The 25,378-nt window shown below is 42.3% G+C and overlaps 1 protein-coding gene across 7 annotated transcripts in view; it reads right to left on the reverse strand.

Moving 5' to 3' along the window:
* Positions 1-25,378, reverse strand: part of MEF2C (myocyte enhancer factor 2C) — a 159,067-nt gene that overhangs the window by 51,662 nt on the left and 82,027 nt on the right. For all 7 annotated transcript variants that reach the window (XM_058656352.1, XM_058656354.1, XM_058656357.1 and 4 more), the window contains one exon: positions 18,643-18,846. In XM_058656352.1, coding sequence (XP_058512335.1) covers positions 18,643-18,846 — 204 coding nt within the window. The remainder of the gene's footprint in view (positions 1-18,642; positions 18,847-25,378) is intronic.

Here is a 25,378-nt window from a genome sequence, read left to right on the forward strand (position 1 = left end):
CCATGACTTCCTTGGTGACACAGAAAGCATTGTTCAGGTTGTATGCTTGGCCACCTCAGAATTCCCAGGATGCTATGGAAGCAAGAGAGTGCACCATGATTGAAGAGCAGGGCTGACAAAAAAAATTGTTGAAGAAAAGCAGTGATATGAATGAGAGATTTCTTAAGAAAGAAAGAGAAAGGGAGAGAGGGAGTCGGGAAGGGAGAAGGAGAAGAAAGATACTAGGAGGAAGAAAAGAGGCAGGCAGGGAGAAGGGACAAGAGTGAGAATGGGACAATTTTAGGGTGTTGTGCAAGACACTGAGGGACAAAAATAAGCAAGTGAGCGCCAGCAGTGATCCCTTGGCGTGTAAGCTGGCAGCTCACGGTGACTGGCTCAGCACTTTCTCCTCTGACAGTCTCCTCACAGGCCATCAGCAACCCTGTTTGCCCTGACACACAGCCTGGAACTCTCTCTGCACCTGTTGTCTGGCTTGCGGAAGGCCACGTGGCTGCTGACAGTCCCCACAGACCGCCCGTCCTCTGACCCCAGATGGCTTTTTCTGGCCGGTGTCTCTGGGCTTGGGCTCCTGGCCCCTGCAGTGTTCCGCTGCCTGCTTTTCCAGTAGTGATGACTTCAATAATTTCGGGCAATATCAGTGGAAATGTACCGTACCCTGAGTTTGAAGTCTGGTATTCTGATTTTCATCACTCACAAAGTTTTAGTGAACTTTAGGACCTTCATGTGCACAATCATTTCTTCCATGTTCTTCATCAGGTAATTAGAAAAACAGCATTTCCTCCTCTAAGGCATGGAGAGGAAATTAAACCAGTCTTCCCTTACTCTCAAAATATTAATTTTCTTCCTATTTTAATGGATTCCGTTCCTGGGCACTAACACCTACCATTTATTGAGGTTTTTTTTTTTTCCAAGTGCCAGGGCCTGGGTGGGCAGCTCTGCATGAATCTGTTTTTAACTCTGGGAACCACTCTTCTAACCAGGCCTGCCACCCTGCAGATGCGGAAGTGGCGCTGCAGTGTGGTTTGGGAACTTGCTGAAGTCCACAAAGTGAGTCAGCAAGGGGACCACGCTTAAGAACCCACGTGTGCGCGCCAGACTTGACCCTCTCAGCCACTCTGCAGACTTGTCCCACCGTCAAGGCCTCCTAGAACACGTCTCCATGGCCTCTGCCTGTGTGTGAAGCGACTGAGAAATGCTCGTGGGAAAGTGGAACCTAACAGGGTTTACTTCGGTTGCAAAAAATTCTGCAGTCCATGTCTAGTTTTTCAGAACGCTGATTTTTCCATCAGCTATTTGAAGACCCTGTGTATGGATGGATTTCAAAAAAGTGTTTTTTTTTCCACCAAAATAAACATCTTTTAATTCTGTTTTCCATGAATGCTTTGAAATCGCCACAGACTCTCAGATTGAATTGTTGAGATATCTGGGAAAATTATGTATACACACACACACATATAAAGCTATATAAAAATCTGCAACAAAATTTGTTTTCTGAAGAATAATGTTGCTGTGGTACCCACTGACTAGAGAGGAAAGCCGTTTCAATACTATTTAGGCAGGGATGCCCCTCGTTAAAATGAAGCATAAATGCGGGCGGGGGGGAGTCGTTAAAATGTTGAGTTTCTGTGTTCCTAAGACTAGCACAGACAGCCTATCTAATAATATCAAGGCTGTGTCTTTCTGAGCAGCATCAAGTATAGGTTATTGTCATCATTAAAATATTAGTAGAAGAAACCTTACATCTCTGTTATTAAGAAAAAAACAGTCTGCTTTATTTTGGGCTCAGTATGCTTCTGGCCTGCGAGCTAACTGCCCAGCCACTGGCCACCAGCCTCAGCAGCAGGTGAGGGATGCCAGCGCTGGTACGCACAGCAGCACGGTTTTTGAGGAGATAGACGGGAACGCAAGAAAAACGTATGCTTTTATGGAGAAGCTATTGTTTCTCTCTGGGCAAAGCTGTCTCGTATCCTAAGAAGTCTTCTATGCACTATAAATACTCTTCTTTAAAACCACTCCCTTCCCTTTCTAAAAGATGCAGCTCACACTGTGTTATTTTACTAACTGGATGATAGGATAAGCCAAAGGCAAATGCATGTCAAACTTCCCAAGTTTTTTTTTTTTCCCCCAAAAGTTAGGAGGAAGGCACAACTAGACGCCATGTTCTGAAGTGGAAATTTCCCCCAGGGCTCAAGGAAAAATGGAGCATTAGAGAAGATCCCAGGCTTCTTCCAGAAAAAAAAAAAAAAAAAAAAAAAGGTGGGAGAAGGGAAGGGACCTGACTCAGCAGGGAAAATGGTAGCCACGTTCACCTACCGGCCCAGAGCCGTTTTCTCTGGAGGCTTCCCACAGCCAGGCCTGTCCCCACATCTCTCAAACTGGAAACTGGATTTCTTCAAAATTGAAATGGAGAAAGTCGCTAAACATTTAAAAGGTCATTTGCAAATATGATGCTTGGCCTTTTTCACGGGCTTATGGTCAATTTTCTGTTGAATAAATAACACTGACCACAGACGAACCACCTCTTAGTTCTCAAATGCCTCCCACGGCCACCCTTCCCCGCCTCATTCTATAGACTCCCACTTCTTGTTAAAGATCGCTGTTCAAAGGTGAGGGGAAACAGCGCGATTAAAGGAGGAAGCAAGACGAGGTTCCCAGGCTGCCCCTACCAGGTAGTGCACACTATTGACCGAGCATCAAAGCAGCTCAGTGCACACGGGGATGAAGCGTTAGGTTTAGAGAGGTGGCAGCAAAAGCAGCAAATCCTCTCCTTGTCTTACTGCATTACCTTCTGGCAGAAGCCAAAGGGATGGATGGAAATCCATGGGTGTTTCGTTGATCTCACACAGGAACTTATGCACGGAAAAATGGAAGTTCTTCAGGTGACTACATCTGCTGGGACCTGCCGCTCATGTTAAGTGCAGGCACTGGGGATGCTGGTGGGGGGCTGGTTGTGGATGTTTATACAGCAAGAAACCAAGGCCCCTGAAAGGATCTCCCAAGGTGTTTCTGGATTAACACATTTTTTGCACAGCTAGTTTTATTTTTTTCCCTCTCCGAAGAAGGAACTATTTCAGTTTAGTAATCTGGACCCCAGAGAAGTTAGATGGTTGCATGTTAGGTTGTTTGCAGACTGTTGGTGGCATCTGAAGGAATATGTATTAGTCTGAAAGGGACAATTTGCTGTCACAATATACTACAGATTTTATAAGCAAAATCTCTCATCTTTGTAGGAGCTCCAGGTGCAAAGTTCTGAATTGTTTCCCTCGAGCTTCCAATATGGATCAGCAAGTGCCTGATCTCAGTAGCCAGCCGTCAGGTACACAGGGGCAGCACAACTGTTCACCTGTTGTACCTCTGGTCAGCAGAAAAGTGGGGGCTCCGCTCAGGTTGGCCAAGCCTTCACAGAAAGAGGTGTGGCTCAGGGCAAACATTGGTGTCTTAGAAACAACATCCTTTCCCAGGAGCGATGTACCTTGAGGGTGTGTGACTGGAATATGTAAAACACCTGTTCATCTGGAGCTGAGCCAAATGTGTAAAAGGTTTGTGTGTGCTTGGCTCACTTCCAAGAGTAGATATCGCTCTTGCCATCAAAATACTGAGGGTGCCAGGACAAAGATACTTAAAAGTTTCACATGAGAGGCACTGTAGTATCTATGTATTTTATTGTTCACAATATCATTACACTACACTCTGTTGACCAGCTAGAATTTTAGTGAAACTGATTTTTCTTCTTCAGAAAAAGAATTGGTAACATAGGGACATTCTTAACTTAGCTCATTGCTTGCACTGTCTTAAATCTCAGTCAACCCCTGCCTTCTTCCCCTGCCTCTCTCCATTTCTTGCTCTGTCTCATTGTCTAACTGTGCTCTCTGGGCACACTGTGTTTCCAAAGGGATATCAGGGAAGGAACTACATCTTGGTTCTGCCAGAGTTGACCGACCAAACTTGGTGGAGTCCTTCCCTTTACAGAATATCATCCATCTCTCTCTTTTTCCCCTCTCAACTCTATTTTGACTTTTAAAATTACCCTGTAATTCTTGGCGTTTTCCTTTCTCCATCTTTTCCCTAGTTTTAAAATCTGTTGAGTGAGGGTCTTATCCCTGAAGAATTTTATAACTCTATTATATATAACAAGTAGTTACATAACTACAATAACATAAAATGGTGACATTTTGTTTAAATGAGAGCAAAAATCATACACATGATTTCTGTGTCCAAAGTGTATTATAGATATTTGTGCATGAATGAACATCATGGTAAATGGCTTAAAATTTTGCCGAAGTTAATATATACACAGGTAGGAACAGCTGGAAAGGAAAGTGTATGAGCATCATGTAACCAACATGAGTTAACAGCTTTATCAGGGTCTTTAAAAAGTACATGGAAACTGTGCAGTATGGGGGCACCTGGTTAAGCTGATACCTGCACTGCACCCGAGAGCCAGTGCAAGTCCCTGCTGCTTCACTTCCAGTCTAGCTTCCAGCAAATGTGCCTGGGAAATCTGGGAAGATGGCTTAAGTGTTTGGGTCCTGGATGGGAGTCCTCACTCCTGGCTCTGGCTTGGCCCACCCCTGGCTGTTGTGGCCATGTGGAAAATGAACCAGCTGGGTGGGAGCTTATTCTCTCTCTCTCTCTCTTGCTCTTTTCAGATAAATAAGCCTTTAAAACATAGAAAATAAAACACGTATTATAAAAATGTATACATCAATATCAAAAATGTTTGCCCCAGAGTGAACTTATACTGAATTTTCTATGAATTTCAGATGAACTCTTGTATGCATTATGTAAGTTAATTCTTGAAGAAGAACCACGGGTGCCTCCTATCATCCACACTTCCCTGAGCAGAAAGCTGAACTGCAGCAGAGGGTTAGAAGGAGACCCAAGATCACAGTTTATCAAAGTGTAGAAAACTGGTTTGTTTTGACTGTAAAACCTGTGTCTACCCACCTGCACATTGCGCTGTCTTAGCACAAAAAGGCTGGACCCTCAGAGGAGCTACCTCCCATTGCATGTGGAAAATGTCATGAATTTTACATTTGACAATAGTGTATTAGCGCTAAAATCCTGACCTATTCACGAAAATTCTGCATCTTTTATTAGGAAACTCTAAATTGATTGTTTCTGATTTCTTCTTTAATCCAGAAAAAAATTACAGAATTTACAGTATGAATCCCAAAGTCTCTATATTTTGCTCTTTAATATAGTACACGTGATAGTTCTCAGAGAAATACTTGTATAGATTAGCAGTGTCAAGTGAAATGACAGCCCGGTTTCAAAAACGTCTTGTTCTTTTGTAATATAAAAGTTGATGTTTAAAGAATGACAAAAATGGCCTACAATACTGAAGGATAGTGAAGGCATTTAGGCTTGGTAGTACACACACACACACACACACACACACACACAGAGACATATGCACACATTCCTTGCAAAACTTAAAATACTTTGATATTTCTGCTCTGTGCAACAACATCATTTCTATTCAAATAATAGCTTGGGAAACAGCGGAGGTAGACCCAAGTAGGAGAGTTCCTTTCTCCTGGCTTCAGTGTGGTCTGCTGCTGGGACCACTGGGGAATGAATCAGTGGATGGGAGACCTGTCTCTCTCATACTGAGTTACAAATAAGTCAACACATTGGAGCCGAGTGCAATGGCTCAGTTGCTAAATCCTCACTATGCAAGTGCTGGGATCCCAAATGGGCACTGGTTCCTATCCCAGCTATTCCACTTCCGATCCAGCTCCCTGCTTATTGCCTGACAAAGCAGTAGAGGATGACCCAAAGCCTTGGAACCCTGTACCTGCAGAGGAAGCTCCTGGAAACTGGGTTTGATTAGCTCAGCTCTGGCCTTTGCGACCACTTGGGGAGTAAACCACCAGATGGAAGATCTTTTCCTCTATATTCTTTCTTTCTGTAAATCTGCCTTTCCAATGAAAAAAATTAAAAAGTCAATAAATTAATCTTTAAAAAAATACATACTGAAAGGCCAGTTTCAGATTTGAATCTAAAATTGTACCTGAAATTTACATGTTCAAATGAATAATTCATGTAATGAAATGGCTATATTAATATCATTGCTACTTAATAGTTTTGAGTGTCCTTATAAATAAGTATTTGAGGGAGAGAATGGACATATGTTCTCATTTTGACTAACTTGTGTGCATTATTTTGGCTTCTGTTACAGATAAATAATTCTGTAGACATTTCAAATCCCCACTGATTAAGAGGTACTCAAATCAATATCAGCTGCATAATACATAAAGGATGGATGCAAATTTTATAGCAAAGAAATTAATAATTAATTTGTATCTGTTTACTGTAACAAAAATTTTGTTGTCAGCTGTTTCTGAAGTTTAACAATGCTTAAGACAAGACTGATAATTTACATGTGAGAAGATAACTGCTTAAAGTAAAAATGGTAGCAAACTAAGCATGTCCTTCGGTATTTATGAATGTTGCACAATCTAGAATAGGCACAGCTCCTTTCAGAGTATAGCAAAGCACAGCCATTACGGTTTGTATTCCTGTTAGATCAAACAACTTTAACATTTTTTTTTTAACTTCAGCAATTAAAAAGAGCCGATGTTTTCCAGATGACAAAGGTCTGGCTGAAGCTTCTGATATGAATAATATCAAAGATTATCATTTCTCAAACTGAATTTACCCTGCATGAACGCACATATGACTCAACAATGAAAATTCTGTTCAAAAAGTGTGCATATAAAAGGCTTTGTGCCTGGCACACAGCTCTAAGTGGCTCACTATCTAGGTTGAGAATGGTTATGCAGGGTTGTGTGTCCTATTTTTCCATGCCTGCAGTAAAGATACAATATGGGAATTCAGCTTGGTAATTACTAATACACCACGCAGACACAATTACACCCTGTATGCCACATGAAGGGATCACTTGTGGTCTACATCGGTTACAAAGAGCAGCAGGGGCCAACAGGCACCACGACCAAATGCTTTACAAGACGGAAGGAGACCCGAAGAGTCGATGGCCACAGATACAAGGACCTTGATTCTTCCAGAAATGATTTAAGCCTCTTTCCATCAATTACAGCCCTTTGTCCGCAGCATCTTATCGCCAGCAGCTTTACAGGAACTGAGCCCAACAATGCGCCTGCTCCGTGAACAGCCTCACACTCCAGACGCTTTCGCTGTGTTTGACCTGGTTATTCAGACAACTTCGGCAAGGCAAAATGGGCAGGAAAAACATCATTCCCACTGCAAAAACAGCCCATGCAGAACTTCATGTCTCAAAATCCTAATTCATTGGGCTTTGGAAATGCTGTGTATCAATGTAGTGTCTACATCATTTAAACCAAATGAAAAGTAAAAACTTGCTAGGCTGGAAAATGTTGGTGTTCAAAGGAGCTGCATCTACGGGACCGGAGAATTCTTGCATCTAAGGTAGCTGAACTCGAGTGAGTCAGCTAGCTTCTCTCTCTCTCTCTCTCTCTCTCTCTATCTCTCTGGAGCGGCCATGAGTCACAGGAGTTATTTTCTTTCTGTGAAACCCTTTAAAGTTGGGAGTTTCATGGCAAGTAGTCTGCGGGTTTTATTGTAACAGAGTTTCCCTTAATTATTACATGATGTACATTATTTTACAATACCTTCATTTAAGATGTTCTTTGAAAATTACATCTTACAATTAGGAATGTTCAAGACCTGAGAAAAGTTAGCCCTTTATGGCAGCGTGTCAGGCTGTGTGAAACAAAGCCTTGTCTTTCAGAAAATGTTTACAACCTATGCAAGGGGGGGCAGGCGGGTGGGCAGGGCCCTAGGGCTAAAATGTTTATTGGCACCTAGAAGTCTGAAGAGAGAGTGGGGCCTGCGGTTTTTGGAGGGCATTTTCTCCTTGCCTGCATTCTCAAAGGTTTCTCTGAATGAATAGAACCGGATTACTCAGCCTCCCATACCCCGCCTATCCCTCTCCATTTTCCTTGGCACGCCTGAGAGCCAGGCTATTTTTAGTTAAGCAGTTTTCTATTTTTAGACAACTGCCAGTTAGAAGACATTTGTTAGGGAAAAATTAAAAACACACACACACACACACACACATGGACATGGACACACACACACTCACACAGGGAGGAGGGAAGATGCTTCCCTCCACACATTGTAAGCAGTCTTCAACCTGTAACTCCAGGCACTTCAGCTGCTTTCAATCTTGGAAAAATAAAGAAAAATTCAGAGTTCAGGGTTTTAAAAATAAACCTACCCTCTGGCAAACACACCAAAATACAACAAGCTGTTACTATGTGAAACAGCGACTACGAAAACAAAGAACATTCTCCAGTGATTAAACTGCGAGAAAAGTTGAAGAACGATGAGGTTCTAAGAATGTTATGCAGGCGTGGAACAATTTTCCAGACTTTCAGCCAGATGTATCATGTTTTAGAGTTTTAGAGGGAGCAGAAACCTCATCTGAAAAGCCAAATCCAGGCTGTGGGATGCCAGTTTAGGTTGGACCTTTTATCAAATATAAAGGCAATTATATTGACTGCATGTTCCCAGCGTTTGTATCCTATGGAATGTCTCTAGAGATCATGATCATCTGTTTGTAAAGAAAGCCTGTATTAAAATATCTAACGCCAATGGGAAAGCAAAATAAACAGTGCTACCTGCATGTTACACGTGTGCACATATGTATATATACACACTTCATGTCTGGATGCCATCTATAAACATGTGTGCTTAGTATGTGTAGCTTCTATCATACTTATTTCATCCTATTTGTATTAAAGGGAAAGAAAGAACTCCCACACGGACTTCCTGTTAATCGAGTCTATTTATCACTCAAGATCGTATTTTCACCCATTATCTACCATAAGATGATTTCAGGTTTAATTCTCTCTCTTCTGAATTTAACACGGTTCAGGCCAGTTCTTAGCACAACGCCTGGCACCTGGTCGTCATGTTCATTGGGATCTGTAGAACGCAGAACAGATGCGGTGCGTGCTTACGTCACACGGTAGCAGCAGTCCCGCATGGCAGCGCATGAGTTCAAAGGTGCCGCATTTTCCAGGGCTCTCAGGCAGTGCCTTGGACATACCAGGAACTTCAATAAGTTCATACACAAAATTAAAAGCTAGGAATATTTTTCGTGTAAAATATTCGCAAACTCCATGCACAGTTTTTTTTTTTTGTATAATACACAATTTTCACACACTTTTTGAAGATGCCTCAAGTAGATTTCTATTTAGGGGAGGAATGAAAAATATTTTTTTAAAAAAATTGCAGTTTCCAAGAACTTTCTGCAATACTCACATACTTCATAAAGGCTTAATCGCAAAGAAAAAAATTAATCCATGGAGCTTTGTTAGATCGTCTTAATTTGTGCACAGCCCCATTTTTTGTATAACCATGCTACATTTATCTATTAAAGGTTGTACTTACTAGAGTAAAAGTAAGTGCATAAATCTTGCATAATTCCAACTTAAAAATCTGTTGTTTCCCTCTTCTTGTTAACATTTTTATTCCTTGAACTTTCCTCTTGACTTTGAAACTGAAACCAGCTTTTATAACTTAACAGTTTAAAATGGACCCTGACATCTTTTATAACTGCAATTGTCCCAGCACAGACAGCACTCACTCAGGGAGGAGCGTGAAGGCCAGGAAGGTTCCATAATGGGCTCCTGGTTAGACAGTAAGACTTTGGCTCCTGCTTACAAACTAGAAATCAATTTTTCTCCTTTATCTGCGCTTCACACTTGTGGAACTTTCCCTGTTCTATTTCCCAAAAGCAAAATGTAGAAGACGCACTCTCCCAACAATGTTTCGACCACACTGCTTAGGAAAATCAAGATGTGGCTTTGGCTTTCCCCACACGAAGTTCGATGCAGAATGGCCACAGTTAAGGAGAACCAATCATCAAGTTTGGGTGCAGATAAAATTCCACAGAGACCCAACTGAAATAAATGAGCAGCCACGGTCTGCCCGCTCCTTTCTTTCCTGCTGGGAAAGCTCATGCTGCCCGGGCTTGGATTTGCTTCTTCGCTACTCAGTCTCCCTGTCCCTCCTCATTTTCTCTCCTTCCCCGGGGGCACCTTCACACTCAGGGTTCTCTAAAGGCTCGGGTCTTGAGCCCCAGAATCACATTGATTTCAGTGCCTCTTCTGTTCTTTGGCGTGGCCACTGGCTCAGTGACTCAGCTTTCCTGATTGGGTTTCTCTGCCCTGGCGTGCGGGTCCTGAGGCACAGTGGCCTACCACAGACGCCTGCTGCCACCTCTGCATGCTGCAAGCACCAGCCACCACGCCAGAGCACCGGGCTCCACGGCTCACTGTCCAAGCGAGGGCTTCTTGATGGCGGGCAGTTCTAGGGGGGACCTACCAGCACAGGTGGCTGTGGCTGTGGCTGTGGGGCACTTGACATGCGGACCTAGAACCTGGAATTATTTCTCAGTTTATATTGAGGCTATTTAATAAGCAGACTTAATTTATAAGCAGGCTAATGGCAGCTCTCTACTTAGTGCAGATCATACGGAGATGACCAGTTTTGTAATCGTCACGGCATAACATGCTAAATCAACCCAACATCAAGTGCATTCTGCAACAGGGAAAGGGTTTCTGGGACTGAAAACTCAGGGTGGGTGGAGCTGGTTCAAGATTCGGAGTTCATTCTTAGTTTCCGGCCTCAGTTTCTGTACGAAATGGTTTCCTTGAAGTCATCGTGTTGTGTTGACAGTTGCTTAAGACTCAGGAGTAATTTGCATGCTATTTTGAAAAATCAACTAATTCAGAAACTGTGGCAGAATTCTATTAATTCATATATCTGTTCTTTTTGTAACTATGTTTTTTTATAGATGTGAGAAAAAAACCCTACAGTTTATTGTTTACAGTGTGCTTTTTTTACCCAAGAACAGTAGCTCTAAATAGACCCAGAGTTTATTTACTAAAACATAAAGATAAGAGATTTAATTGATATGAAGAGGATTTCAGGATCTAATTAACCTCCCAGCTAGTCATTAACTCTATGACCTTTAGAAATAATTGACAGAGAATCGTTTCTCCTGATTCAGAACTTCTTGCATCAGAACTTCTATCCGTGGATAAACTTGGGGACAATACAGACTACACTCCAGGATTTTGAGATGAGTTCAGAATCCAAACAGCTACGGGCAAACCAGGATATAATTTCAATGATATAATCTAGGTACCCTACCTGTATTTATATGCAGAACCTGCGATACTTTAAATGATAAGTTTTCAATTTGTTTTCCCAGGATATCCTATGGATTATTTGACCTTGAGGATAATGTAGAATAAAAGAGCTGCCAGACCCTCTTCGTCTGTGGCATACAGCCCTAACCAATCACAGCACACGAATCTGAGGAATGACGGAATAACCAATCACATCACACTTTGGCATTGAGTCTGAAATTGGATGTTCACCCACATTAAACTTCCTCATTGAGTCTGGTCTTGGCTATCCAATCACATCAAACTTCCTCAAGGAGTCTGAACTTGGATAACCAATTACATTATGCTCCCTAGTGAGTCTAGCCTGGGAATGAATGTTCTAGAATGTTTTACAATACATGTTCCAGCAGCCACTACTAAAAGACAGGCTTTCACAAAGGAAGGGGCCAGGCCAGGAGATGCCATGATGTACTGTCACTTATCTGAGTATCAACAGGCCTCTTGTGCCACACAGCCAGAAAAATCTAATTCAATGGCCTTTCAAAGACTAATTTCATTAATTTTGTGTTCTTAGAATCTATTTTATGGAATGATCTAATAAATTCTAATTTACGGCATGCCTCTAATCCTGGAAAACTACAAACATTCACAATTTGCAGAATGTACTTTCCTACGTCATGCCGAAGGCCACAATTGTTTAACTGCAAATTTAGATTCTCGCTACTTGGTTCACAAAGCAGCCGCAGCAACACCTGGGAACTTGTCAGAAATGCAGATTCCCAGGTCCTCTCAAACGCACGGCTGCAGTCTGAGCTCCTGTCATTGGTGGGCAGGCATGGGGGAGCAAACCAAGAGATGGAAGTTCTCCTTCTTTGCCTCTCAAACCAACACATTCTTAAAAAAAATGCAGAAAAATCATCAATGGAATGCAAAAACAGAGACAGAAATGCTCCTTGGGTGAAAAGAGCCATCACCTTCTATTTTGACTTTGGATAAGACTCATAATTGTTTCTGTAATCTCACTTTTGAGTTCTGCACCTTACAGATATTCATTCCTCAAGCCTGGAGAAGGAAGTGTTTTGCCCCTGCAGATCTTACTGAAAACCTTTGAAAGGTAACTAATGTTTGGCAAGGTGGCTTCTGGCTCAAACATGCCATTAATGATCACAGCTTTCTCTGTGTTTCTCCTACGAGTTAAAAAAAAAAAGAAGCCAAACCTAAATGCCATGAAATCTGTAACTGTCAATACAAATGGACAATGACTTGGAGCCAGGTTCCACGTTTTCCCCTTTCACCCCACAAGATACGGGAAAGTTGAGGGGGACCACAGGAGGGCTTTGCTCTGGTTCAGAGAACTCTGCGTGGGGCGACAATGATGACAGAATGTTGATGGGGGTACATGCAGAAGTCACATCATTGGCACAGAGACTGCATTTTGAAACCCACTATTGTTTTTCAGTTCCTATGATTATTAAATAATTCTGCTGACTGTTAGCATTTAGGCCAGTGACTCACCAGAGCTGCCTAGTAAGAGATGAAGCATAGTTTTATTGCCTTATGCATACAACTTGTGCAATCTAACATTATTTGCTCAACAATGACTGTTTTCTTAATACATGAGATGTGAAACGGCTTTTCATGCTTAGAAAACATACGCAAATTAAGCAAGAATGCTATTTTCAAAGGGAAATGGCTCTTCAAACTTGGCATATAAAAATCTCTGAGATATACTCATGAGAAATATGAATACACTGAAATGTGTGAGACTCGCTTTTTTTCAGACTTTAGGGAGCAAATATAAACAAGGCTTCTTGGTGTTAGCAAAAGTCCTTTAAAAGCTATATTAAGCACCATGAATATTTCAAGTTCAGGAAGGGGGTCGGGGTTGTGGCACAGTGGCTTAATCCATCACTTGGACATTCACACCCGTATTTGAGCGCTAGCACAGTGGCTAGATGCTTCTAATCAGCTTTCTGCTAACGTGTCTGGGAGGCAGCGGAAGATGAGCCAAGTACCGGTGCTGCTGCACACACATGGCAGACCCAGCTGGAGTTCGTCTCCTGGGTTTGGCCTAGTCCAGCCCTGGCTATTGGGGGCCACTGAATTGATAGTGGGCATCTCAGCTTCCCTGTCTCTCTGTTTCTGTCACTCTGCTTTTCAAATAAAACAAAAGCTATTTTTTTTAAAGTACAGTTCAGGAAGAATATGAAAAACTTTGGCTTCATAAAATCATGTTTTCCTCCTCATTCCAGGAAACCTCAATATTGAACATTTAAATTTTTCAGCATTATACTAATACTTTGTTCTTATCTTTCAAAATACCCATTGAGAAACGATTACATTCTTTGTTTAACAAAGGACAGAACCTGCTTACTGACTCATCAGCAATAAAAACTCTCGTACTACAATTATGTTTTATCGTACACACAAGGAAGATTTTAAAATACCTCAAGGATATTATTGCTCTAAATTCCTTCATAAAGAAAAACAATCTGCTTTCCTGAAGAAATTAATTTGCTACTAATATGACAAAATGCTGGCCAAATGTGGCTCCAATGACCTCTCATCTTTTTGCTTGCAGGTTTCAAATTCACGGGGCAAGGCAGTACCCTGATGGGTGCCTTTCTCCCCATGGCTACTGTTCTCTGCCAGCCCGGACAGCTAGCAGGTGCTGGGTACTGGTGGAAGAGTAAGATGTGCTTTTAGTTTTACAGTAAATGTTTAGTTTTTTTTTTTTAATGCTGTCTCAAAGTGAATGAGGATGTACCAGAGGTCTAAAACTCACATGGCTATCCTGTTCTTCACTTCTGAAATGCACCCTTCCAAACTGGTACTGAAAACTTAACACTGGTGTTGATTTTTGAACACTATAGGTTGACATATCTCCCTCTACATGTTTCAGTCCAGCTCCCTCCTGTCGTCAGACTTGCTGTGAAAAGAGACTGCACTGTCAGGACTGGCCTAGCCAGGAGTCAGGAAGTCATGCCAGGTCTCCCAAACGTATGATTTAAAAAATGTTTTATTTTTGTTTGTTTGTTTCTAAATAAAAGTCAGTCCCCCTCCTTCTATTGAGGCATCTGGGAATCGAGGGTTGATCCTGGTACAGAGCTCTGCACCCATGCATCTCCCAGCGAGTAGCAGGGACCTCATGTGTCATTGTCCTTCATTACTTAATCACTGGCCGGCTGCAGAAGCCACTGCACAGAATCCCTGAGTCACGCAGCAGCCCAGCGCTTCCTTCCTGGTCTGGTGCTGAGCGATACTCCCATGTGGCTTTTGCGGTCAGAAAACATATGCTGGCTGGGAATTCTGCCACAGCAGGACCCCCTGAAGCTGTCTGCCAGGGCACACGACCTGCATATGAGGAGGTGGACTGGATGAGCCCTGGCCTGTGCCTCATCAGACTGTATGGCATTCAGGAGTTTATTGCTCCTTTGTCTCGTGACTGCTTCCCAGCAGGTCTGTGCACGAGTTATTTCAGAAAGTTCACAGCCATGCTGGTGCCCTGGCATGGAAGCTAGGCCTCTGCCCACAGCGCTGGTATCCTATATGGGCAATGGTTTGTATCCTGGCTGCCTCACTTAGAATACAGCTCCCTCTTTATGACCTGACAATGATGCTGAGGATGTCTCAAGTCTTTGGGCCCCTGTATCCATGTGGGAGACTCAGAGGAAGCTCCTGACTCCTGGCTTCAGATTGGTTCAGCTCTGGCCATTGTGACTATTTGGGCAATGAGCTAGCACATGGCAGATCTCTCTCTGTCTCACTGCCTGCAACTCTGACCTTCAAATAAGAATAAAATAAATCTTAGAGGCAAAATACGCTTGTGTTGGTGCCAAAAATGTTGAAATTCATGTCTAGTTTTTTTGAAATACACATTTTCCATGAGCTTTTTGAAAACTCATAGTATATACATTTCGAATTTGAAAAAAAGATTTATTTATTTATTGGAAAGGCAGAATTAGAGAGACAGAGAAAAAATAGAGACAGGCAAAGACAGAAAGATCTTCTTCCACTGGTTCACTGCCCCTCATACGGCTGCATTAGCCAGGGCTGGAGGAGGCTGAATCCAGGAGCCTGGAACTCCAGGCAGGTCTCCCATGTGGATAGTAGGGGTGCTGGTGCTAACACTATCTCCACTGCTTTCCCACAACATGAGCAGGGAGCTGGACTGGAAGTGGAGCAGCCAGGACTCTAACTTATGCTCATGTGGGATTAAAAAAATTTTTTTTAATCCACTGAGCTACATCAGCTTTCCCCAAGTTTGTGTTTTTAGCAAGTTAGCCTGTCTTCTCTGATTTAGGCTCCCTCATGCAAGGGTGGGCAAACATGATGGTGCTGGCTGAGTGGCTGCTAGGCGAGCAATGGTGGGAGGGTGCCCTTGGGAACCTGCCTCCTTCAGGTGTCCTGATATGTCCAGCTACGTCTCCCAGCAACGGAACTGGATTCTCTGCAGCATCTTGCAGGGATGCTGCAGCCAGACAGCTGGGTGCCACGAAGGGCCTGTTTCATGAGAACCATCAGGTTCCCTCTGGAATCTAACAGTCTTCAAGCTAGCACGTTATATGAGCTTCCAGCATACTTGTCATTGAATCCAATAAGATGGACTTCTTCAAAGGAAGTGATTTTAATACAGCAGTTTTTTTTAAATCAATAGATTAAAACTGAACACATGTATGAAATCTGGCATATTTATATATTGTATCTAAACGGAAATTCAAAGTGGATAATAATACCACAATAAAAAATACTATCTCTTTCTGTGTGTTAAGCCTTTGTGCCATTGTAGCAGCAGGGCTAATTATTGAGCAAAGAAATGATAATCACGCAGAGCTTTGCTGCTAAAAGAAGGAGCCTTCTTCACCCACTGCTGCACAGTTTCCTGTGACCCTGTAACACAACTTTGGAATGGCCCAGAAATTTGTATTTTTGTCTAAGTGCTGGAAATCATATTGTTCCTTTCACCCCTTTCTTTTTCTTCTTCTTCTTGTGAGTAAACTGTTTCTAGAAGGTTAAGGGAGGGGTAATGATCCAAGAGGAAAATAGAAAACTAATGACCCTTCATGAAACATATTATGCTCCCCATTAAACTTACTAAGTTAAATGTGTTCCATTAGATTAAAATACATAGGATCTGAAACTTTACCCCGGAGTAATAAACTATGCTTTATGCTAGATCCGTTCCGAGAGTGAATGCCAGCACTCTCTGATGGACCCCGCTTGATCTAGGTCTTTAGGCTACAGAGGCTCCCGCGTGTCACGGGTCTACGGAGTCACTGGGGAACTTAGGATGCACACAGCTTTCCACCCAAATCCCATCTTCTCCATCAGGTACCCCTCATGTTGATTTCCACCATCAGTATTTTGGAAAACACCCATGTATGTACAGTTTTATCAAGCAGAGGGAGGCATCCTTCTTTTCTCTTGATCAACCTCTGATTTCAGAAAAGTGTGTGAAAACCACGCAGCTCAAGGGAGTGTGCAGATGTGGCTGAGCTGAGCACATGCAGTCATATTCATCCATAGAACAGAGCCACTGAATATGTAGGTTTGACCTACAATTTCTGATAGTTTTGAGAAAAACAGAGATTTTTTTTAAACTATTGATTCAAAAGGAAAGAAAAAAGAATCTATTTCCCTTCCTTCCTAAAATTACTGCTTTTTAAAAATAATAGTGTCGGAGGTGACTTTTAAAGTCCAAGCCTTCATTTTTAAGATGTGAGGACTTCATCAGTAGAGGAGTGCTAACTTGCCACGCAGGCCTACCGTGTACAAGCCACGCATTCAGGTGTAGGGTCTCTGGCCGTCACTGGCTGCTCTGCTCATGGCCTTGGAAGGGTCCGGAGCACACACCTCCATCCGCCCTAGTCTGCTACAGGATGGGCAATCTGAGGTCACCTTTACGTCACAAAGGATCTTCCTCAGCAAAACTCTGGCCATGAATATCCTAGTAACACCTTTTTCAAAAATTCCATTTTAAAGTCAGCACGTTTTCCAGCTTCCAACTTGAATTCAGATGATTTTATTCATAATGATATAGGGTTTTGTTTAGAGTTGTTTTGCTTTTGGATCTTCAAACGTAGGAGCGTTTGTACACACATGTACACACATACACACACACACAAAACACCTATAAGAGTTGACAGCCACCTAGTTTTGTACGCCTTCATGTTCATGTTTTTTCAAATTTACATGTGCATATGAATAAAGAACTATGTGCAATATGCAGCCGGTACGTTTCATGGCCCCTCTACAAATCCAACAACAGAATAAGCACTGAATGTCAATGATTGGTCCATGAGAAACTAAAATGACACAGGGTATTTTAAGCACATGCTACACTAGGTCTAGGTGGTTTACTTCTCTCTCTCTGACACTATTTGCTTGTCTGGTTAGGCAAAATGAAACCACCCATCCATTCAACATTTCTGGAAAGTTTCCAAATACAAACAAAGAAGGAGTGTTGAGTCTCAGACTACTGCTGACAGGTCAAAGAGATGGATATGGGAGGCATATTCATCTGGTCAGGGTTCATGCTAGATTTCTTGTTCACAATCTGTAACCATGCAAGCAATGGAAAGAAGGATGCCAACGTTGGCAAACTCAATCTGAGCACATACTTTCCAAACATAATTAACTTGCTTTTAATTCTGGGAAAACATGACTGACATAACCCAGGACATGACAGGTGGACAAAAGGTAAGGAGAACAGGCAAATGGGAACCATTCTCACCACCCTTCCTCCTTTTGGGCTCAGCAGCCATTGTGCCTGTGGGATGTAACAAGAGAGTGGCACCGAAAGAGAGGATTTGCCTAAAGTTTTTAGCAAGTCCCAATCAAAATGTACGTTATGTTACTAATGTTCATCCATCTAAGATAGTTTCTGAATTTTACCCTGCTTATTTATCTTTGTCATCATCAACATTTTAAATGTGATTTTGATAAAACACTGAGCAAACGTTTAGATTCATTTTCTCCTAGCTTCTGCTACCACATACATCAACAGTTCTTACTGCTATAGAAAATGATGTAATTTGGGATGGGGGTCGGGGAGAAACATCTTTAGGAAAATGATTGCCATTACTCTTCCAGCATGAACATATTTCAAAGAATTAATTAAGAAGAAGAGACAGAAAGTGAAAAATTGGGAATGGAAGGTTGACGTGAACTCATATTTCAAAATACGTTTTTTTGAACTACGTTAGAAAATCATGAGAAGTCATCTAAAATGTGGTGAGCTGTCTCCTGAACATAGTTCCCCACTCTGGTGGCAGGGATCATTCTGGAAGGACAAGGTCACTTGTGTAGCATGACAGCAAGGGCAGCCTGTGATACCTTCCCTGTTCCCACAGCCCTTTATGTTGTGTGGGGTACAGAGAGGTGTAGGAGTTTCTGGGGTGACAACCCTGGGACTGTGTGTGGGTGGTGATGAGCATCCCAAGAAAAGACAGTGGCAGGCACATGCAGGGGACAGGTGCCAGCGCGTCGCCCTCACCTCCACGATGTCTGAGTTTGTCCGACTCTCATGCGGCTCATTGTACTCCGTGTACTTGAGCAACACCTTGTCCATGTCCGTGCTGGCGTACTGGAACAGCTTGTTGGTGCTGTTGAAGATGATGAGTGCAATCTCGCAGTCGCAGAGCACGCTCAGCTCGTATGCCTTCTTCATCAGCCCAAACTTCCTCTTGGTGAATGTTACCTGGTAAAGAAAACAGCAGGCAAGTTTTTTCGAGACAGAAAGTCATGCATGGGTAGGTTTTGATACACACACATATATATGTGTATATATACACACACGTATATATGCACGCACATATGTATATGTATTTATAGATAATACAGAAAGTAATTTTCCTTTGCAAAACAATGGTGTGCAGTTGTCAGGGCCCCTGGGCAGTAACACATTTGGAAGAAAGGCAAATAGAAATAAACCTAAAACTAATTTCTGTTTAGATTTTGAAAATACATGATTTCCAACCTGTTGCAAAAACTGTAAGATTCAATGTAAATAAGTTTAATAAAGGTGACCAGAGATTGACTTCACATTTCTTAGAGCAGTTTAAGATTTAAAACAATTTCAGCATCTTTAATATGCTTCCTATGTTTGGAGATTATCTGTTGAACCCTGAAGCCTGAATACAACATTATCAACCCAGCATTACTCAGTATTTTAGATTGGTGCTTAAAATCAGTCTTAAAATTATCTAGTTTCATGCCATTTGCTTGAAAATACTTAAAGGAATGTGACTGCGTTCTTGAATAATCTCACATTTGGTTTTCCAGCAATCCAGTTAACATCTGGAGAAATAATTGAGCCCTAATACTGCTAGTGTTTTGGTTGCATTATTCTATTTATCTGCTTCCCGCCCCCACCCCTCAGGCCAGAAATTACAGCTATCTCTTTTTCTTCTTTTAATCTAATCTATTCCCAACTCCCATAATTCCTTTCCTCAAAATATTTCTCAGGTTCACACTTCACTATCTCTCTGTAGGCTCTGTCACTCACACCCTTATCACTCCACTTCCGGACTGGCAGGCTGTTTCCTGTCCTAGCAGCTAGCCCTGCCTCCATTCAGTCCCTCTGGGATTGACCCAAGCTGTCCATCCTCACTCTCCAAGCTGTCTTTCTTCCTAAGTCCTGTGAATTTCCCACCTGCCTCTCCTACCCAATGCAAGTGGGTGAATCTCCCTTCCTCTTGGTTATAGACTTCAGCTTGCCACTCCAGCCTGCCGTTCTGAATATCAGGCCACAGCAGGAGACTTCAACAAGTTTAGGGAAAATGGAATTAAACAATAAGCTTGAAAGCAAATAATGCATACAAGGAGTCTTCAAAAAGGTTTTGGAAAATGCATGTTGTGAAAGAAATCTAGGCCGGAATCTCTAATTTTTTTGAATCTAAATAAGCTTTGAAAAATTCAGTTTCAACAAACTTTTTGCGGTGTCTTCTTGCTTATGGTGCAGTGTTTTCCAACAGGTATTCGGAAGAAAGTCATTCCTGGACCATAACAATTTAATGTCCAGCACATTGGGAAGGTGAAGCATGGTAACAGTGAAGGCTGAGAAAGCTGGCTTGTCTGCTTTCCATTCCTGACAGCAACCTTTGCTTCTTGGTTGATTTGTTGTAGGCAGTGTTTCGTAAACTAGGTTTGATGCCATTTACCCTTGGAAACATTCAGAATCTTTGTATCTATAATACTAGATACACGGGCAGGGCATGGGATATAAAAAACTTCATGGGGAAACCATCATGTAAGGTATGCAGAAAGAGAATGTGCTATATCGCACACAAAGTTCTACCACAGTTTTCCTCATAAACTTTTTAAGCGACTCACATAATGATTTTTAAAAGATAAATGTACATTTTACTGAACTGTAATTTTCTTCTATGTAAGAAAGCAAAGAATCATGAAATTTGGCTCCTGGGAACCCTGACCTTGAATGTTGGCTTCACTATTTGATGGTCATGAGAAATTCAAGCTACTTTTGGAGTTTTTTTTTTTCTTTTTTGTCATCTTCACAGTGGAGATGACATCTTCGGTTCGGGTTGCTGGGAGGACTGCATGAAGTAACACACTGAGAGCAACGAGGGCAGTGCTTAGAGCAGGTGCTCCCAAACTCAGCTCTCAGCCCTTTCTAAGTTAACAGAAGGAAAAGAAAAAACTAACCCAAGGCTTCTGTCCTCGTGGCTTGAAGAATCTACCAAGTACCGCTATTTGAGGATCCTTTCATTCCTGACCGATAAAGCCCACGGTGCTCGAGACTTACCCTTGGGGACAGAAAGCCTGGAGGAATTCACCAGCCTACCGGACTCAGTCGATATCTGCTCAGATGTGTTATTTATGTTTCACCCTGGGCACCTCTTCTTGGCAATAGTTGCCAATGTCCAACCTCCTCTTTCATATTGTGGCCTTTCTGATGCACTTCTGATAAAATAGAGCTGGCGTTTTCTTTGTACATCTGAGACCCATAGCACTTGAGAGTCTTTTCCCTCTGCTCTGATATTAAAGATGGATTACGGACCGTTTTTGAAATAAAGATGCATGACCACTAATCAGATCTATGCAAATTGTCATTTAATATTGCTTTTTGATGCAATTCAGTTATTAAACTGAATCTGCCTATTGGTATTTTATTTGCTGAAATAGCCTATAAAATATGTTCCATACACAAGGCCCTGAACCAAAATACTTTCACATATCTAAAACCACTTTTATTCAGACTTCATGACCACAGGCTGTAGGTGGAATGTCTCAATACAGTATGGTTTCTGTTGTACCCAAACCTCAGAATGTAGCACGTTACAACACCCAGCATCAAAGCACATTGAGGTACAGAAATATCATTAAAGCCACTATTTGTGTTTACTTTTTGGTGCTCCTTAACTTTTGTATAACCAAATAGGCTGCTGGATAATGCATACTTATTCAATAATACTTGTCAGAAAAAGTCAGCGCATACAGCTTCTTTTCATTAAAACCGCAAACTGAAATGATGACTATATTACAGCATTTAAGAAAGTATCTTCAAAATCTACTCTTAATTGCTCTAAATCTAATTCTGCATTATGTTCCTAATCTTTATAGCATACTCAAAATGTATTTTCTAATGCGTTTCCCTCATTGTTCATAGTTAGATGAAATTGTTTTTAAGCATTAAGCTTTCCAAAGAGATCTGGGATATTACTCTTCATTTAAAATCTGCCACTCAATGACAGAGATTGCAATTCAGGGCTTTTATACTTAAATATAATAATGTATTGTAATGATTACATTTTTCATAACTTGACAATAGTCTGTAATGGGGACAAGTCCATATTTCTCTTTCAATTGCATATTTGGAACCTTAGGTGAGACACAAAGCTGTTTTTGTGATAGGCGAAGAGATGCTCTTTTCCAGTGTTTACGTCAATCAAGGTGCAGCAGGAGAAGAATGAACCAATATCACTTGAGTACCGCAGTTCAACATTTCGTTTGCAGAATCAAAGAAGTGTGATGTATGCTTGGAAAACAAAACTACTCTGTAAACACGGACCACTTTTATTACCGCTCAAGTCTCTCAACAGCCGCAAAGGTAATGATGATGTTATATTCAGGTGTTCCAGGCTTAATTTTGCTAGCAATCCTGAATTTTAAATCCTAGCTCAAGGGCGGCCAGCATGTATCTTACTGAACAGTAGCTCGAGATCACACAAGGTATGGTTACAAATTGAAGAAAGCCATGCTAGTTCAATGCTAGGGAAATTAAAGAAATCTGTTCACAGAAACGTAAGTGCAGTCCATCCTTCCTGAGCATCAGCTGTGTGCTAGGCAGCGCCACGGAGCACTCCTCAGGCAGACACTCGCTAGGTGCAGCAAATCACTCCTTTGTGTGCCTCATTTCCTTATGGTTTGAATAACCCATTTGACTCCTTAATGCTTACAAAGAAAACTTTATTATTGAATGGAACTTGTTTCTTGATTATTAAGAGTTCTATTTTCAGTCACGTCTAATAATGTGCAATAATAGTTTCATCTGAAGGTGGGAGAATGTTCAGTTCCTGTTTTCAGAACAAGTCTTTGTCTAGACTGAGGACCAAGAGGGATAGGGCATCCGGTCACGCGTCTATGATGATAGTTACATGCTGACCGCTGTCCTGCTCCCTTCCCACCTGGCCACTGGCAGGCTCCCACCAGACCGCAAGACCTGACTGTAGCTTCCACTGTCACACTCAGGTCAAACCGCTTCCTCCCATTGCTGGGCTCCTGCACTGCACGCCTCTCCTGCGCCCCACCATCGCAGGGCTGGCTGTCTGTGCCTCTGGCTCTCTTGCTGGCTTTGGAGCACTCCAGTGATTTCCACTGGGGCCTCACCCAGTGTCCGTCCAGAGGATGCTAAATGAATGCTTGTTGAGCCAGTGCATTATGCAATGAAAATATTCCATCTTAAACTCTGAGTCTCTCAATATCATATTCTGTTTTTTTTTTTAATATTTTATTGTTATTGGAAAGCCGGATATACAGAGAGGAGGAGAGACAGAGAGGAAGATCTTCCATCCGATGTTTCACTCCCCAAGTGAGCTGCAACGGGCCGGTACTGCGCCGATCCGATGCCGGGACCAGGAACCTCTTCCGGGTCTCCCACGCGGGTGCAGGGTCCCAAAGCTTTGGGCCGTCCTCTCCTGCTTTTCCCAGGCCACAAGCAGGGAGCTGGATGGGAAGTGGAGCTGCCGGGATTAGAACCGGCGCCCATATGGGATCCCGGGGCGTTCAAGGCGAGGACTTTAGCCGCTAGGCCACGCCACCGGGCCCCATATTCTGTTTTTACTTGCATTTTGGACAATTTAATCTCCAAGCAAGAGATTCTAGACTCACACGTGAGAGGTCTTCAAAACGTTTGGGGAAAATTAGTTTTATGAAAAAAATTATGCACAGCAAGAGAAACACAGATGGAGAGAAAGATAAAGAGACAGAAGGAATGAAAGCGATGCCTTTCATCCATTTGGTTCACTCTCCAAATAATAGCAACAATTAGGTCTCGTCAGGCTGAAACAGGAGCTAGAGTCTAAACCCAGGTCTCCCGCATGGACGGCAGGGGCCCCGGGCATTTGTGCCACCATTTGTTGCCTCACCGGAGGCATTACCAAGAAGCTGGTTGGGAAGTGGAGTAGCTAATATTTGACCAAGTAAAATCCATTGGGGACTTAACCCATTGCAGCACATCTGCCCCTAAATATTGCATGCACCCAAACAAACCCATGTTCTGATTCTGCTTTGTATGAATTCCCCTTCCTACAAGTGTCTGTTAATTTTACTGAAAAGTTTGGCAGATTAGTGATTTTTATTAGATATTTTTATTAGATTTTTATTAAAGGCAGATCAGATTAACGGAGCGAAGGAGAGACAAAGATCTTCCATCTGCCACAAAGGCCAGAGCTGAGTTGGTCTAAAGCAGGAGCTTCTTCTGGATTTCCCACACTGGTGCAGGGTCTCAAGGTTTTGAGACATCCTCCTCTACTTTCCCAGGCCATACACAGGGAGCTGGGTGGGAAGTGGAGCAGCCGGGGTACAAACCAGTGCCCATATGGGATCACATTGCTTCAAGGTGAAGATTTAGTCAGTGAACCACAGTACTGGACCCCATAAATAAATCTTGAGAGAAAGTGATTATGCTGTGTTGGGATTTATTATCCAGAAGGCAGAGAATGTCTGGGGAAGAGGACACATGTACAGAGGCTCAGAGACTCAAGGAAAAAAGACTGCAGGAAGTTCAGAGAAAAGTGGCTCTTACTCCATGGCTGCATGACTCATCACGAAGGATGGAAAAATTTGAAGATAAGTTTTAATTTTACAATCACAGGATACAGAGAGAAAGGGGGAGGTTTGCAGTTTGGAATCACATATTTCTTGAGTAAAGATTCACTGAATCTCAGGATGTGTTCATAGTTTTGAAAGAACATGTATTTGGCAAAACCCTGTATGCACAATTTTCCCTAGCTGAGACTAGCTGGTGTAATTTAGCTGATTTAGATATGGGGAAAGAAGTGCACTTAATAGGGCTCAAATCTGTTCAAGCTCAAGTTGCAGGGGTAGGTAACCTTATTTCTGCCAAAGGTCATTCGGATATTTATAATATTGTTTGCAGGCCAAAGTTATCAACTGAAAAAAATCTTCCTATACATTTATTGAATTTTCATTCCTGTCTGTGGTTACCTTGGCAGGGTCAGCCCAAACGACTTTGCCGGCTTTATGTGGCCTGCGCACTAGACGCTCCTGACCCTGACTATAACCAATGACAGACGCATTGCTTGGGACAGAAGAGTTACTGAGCTGCATGGCACCTTGCTGAAGATTTTCTTTTCCAGGGGTGGGGATCATCTGACCAATGGATCACATATGACCCACAAAATCACTTGGTGTGGCCCTGCCAGAGTAACCACAGGTGAGGTCTCAAAATTCAATAAATTTATAACAGGTTAAATTTTAAGTTGATAGTTTAGTGTGACCCATGAACAATGTTATAAACATTCAAATGGCCCTTGGCAGAAAAAAGGTTCCCCACCCCTGGTTTCAATGACAATGTGCATGTGACAGACAAATGCTCCTCAGATCCACCTGTAATGTAGATCTGGGTAACAGTGTTAACCCAATAGATGGCAGGGTCCAAGTTCACGGCCGCATCTACAGTCTTCAGGAAACTGGCTCATACACAGCATGAGAAACCCAACACAGGTAATTTTAAAGTCTGCTTTAAA

This window comes from Ochotona princeps, chromosome 28, assembly GCF_030435755.1.
Source record: "Ochotona princeps isolate mOchPri1 chromosome 28, mOchPri1.hap1, whole genome shotgun sequence".
NCBI lineage: Eukaryota > Metazoa > Chordata > Mammalia > Lagomorpha > Ochotonidae > Ochotona > Ochotona princeps.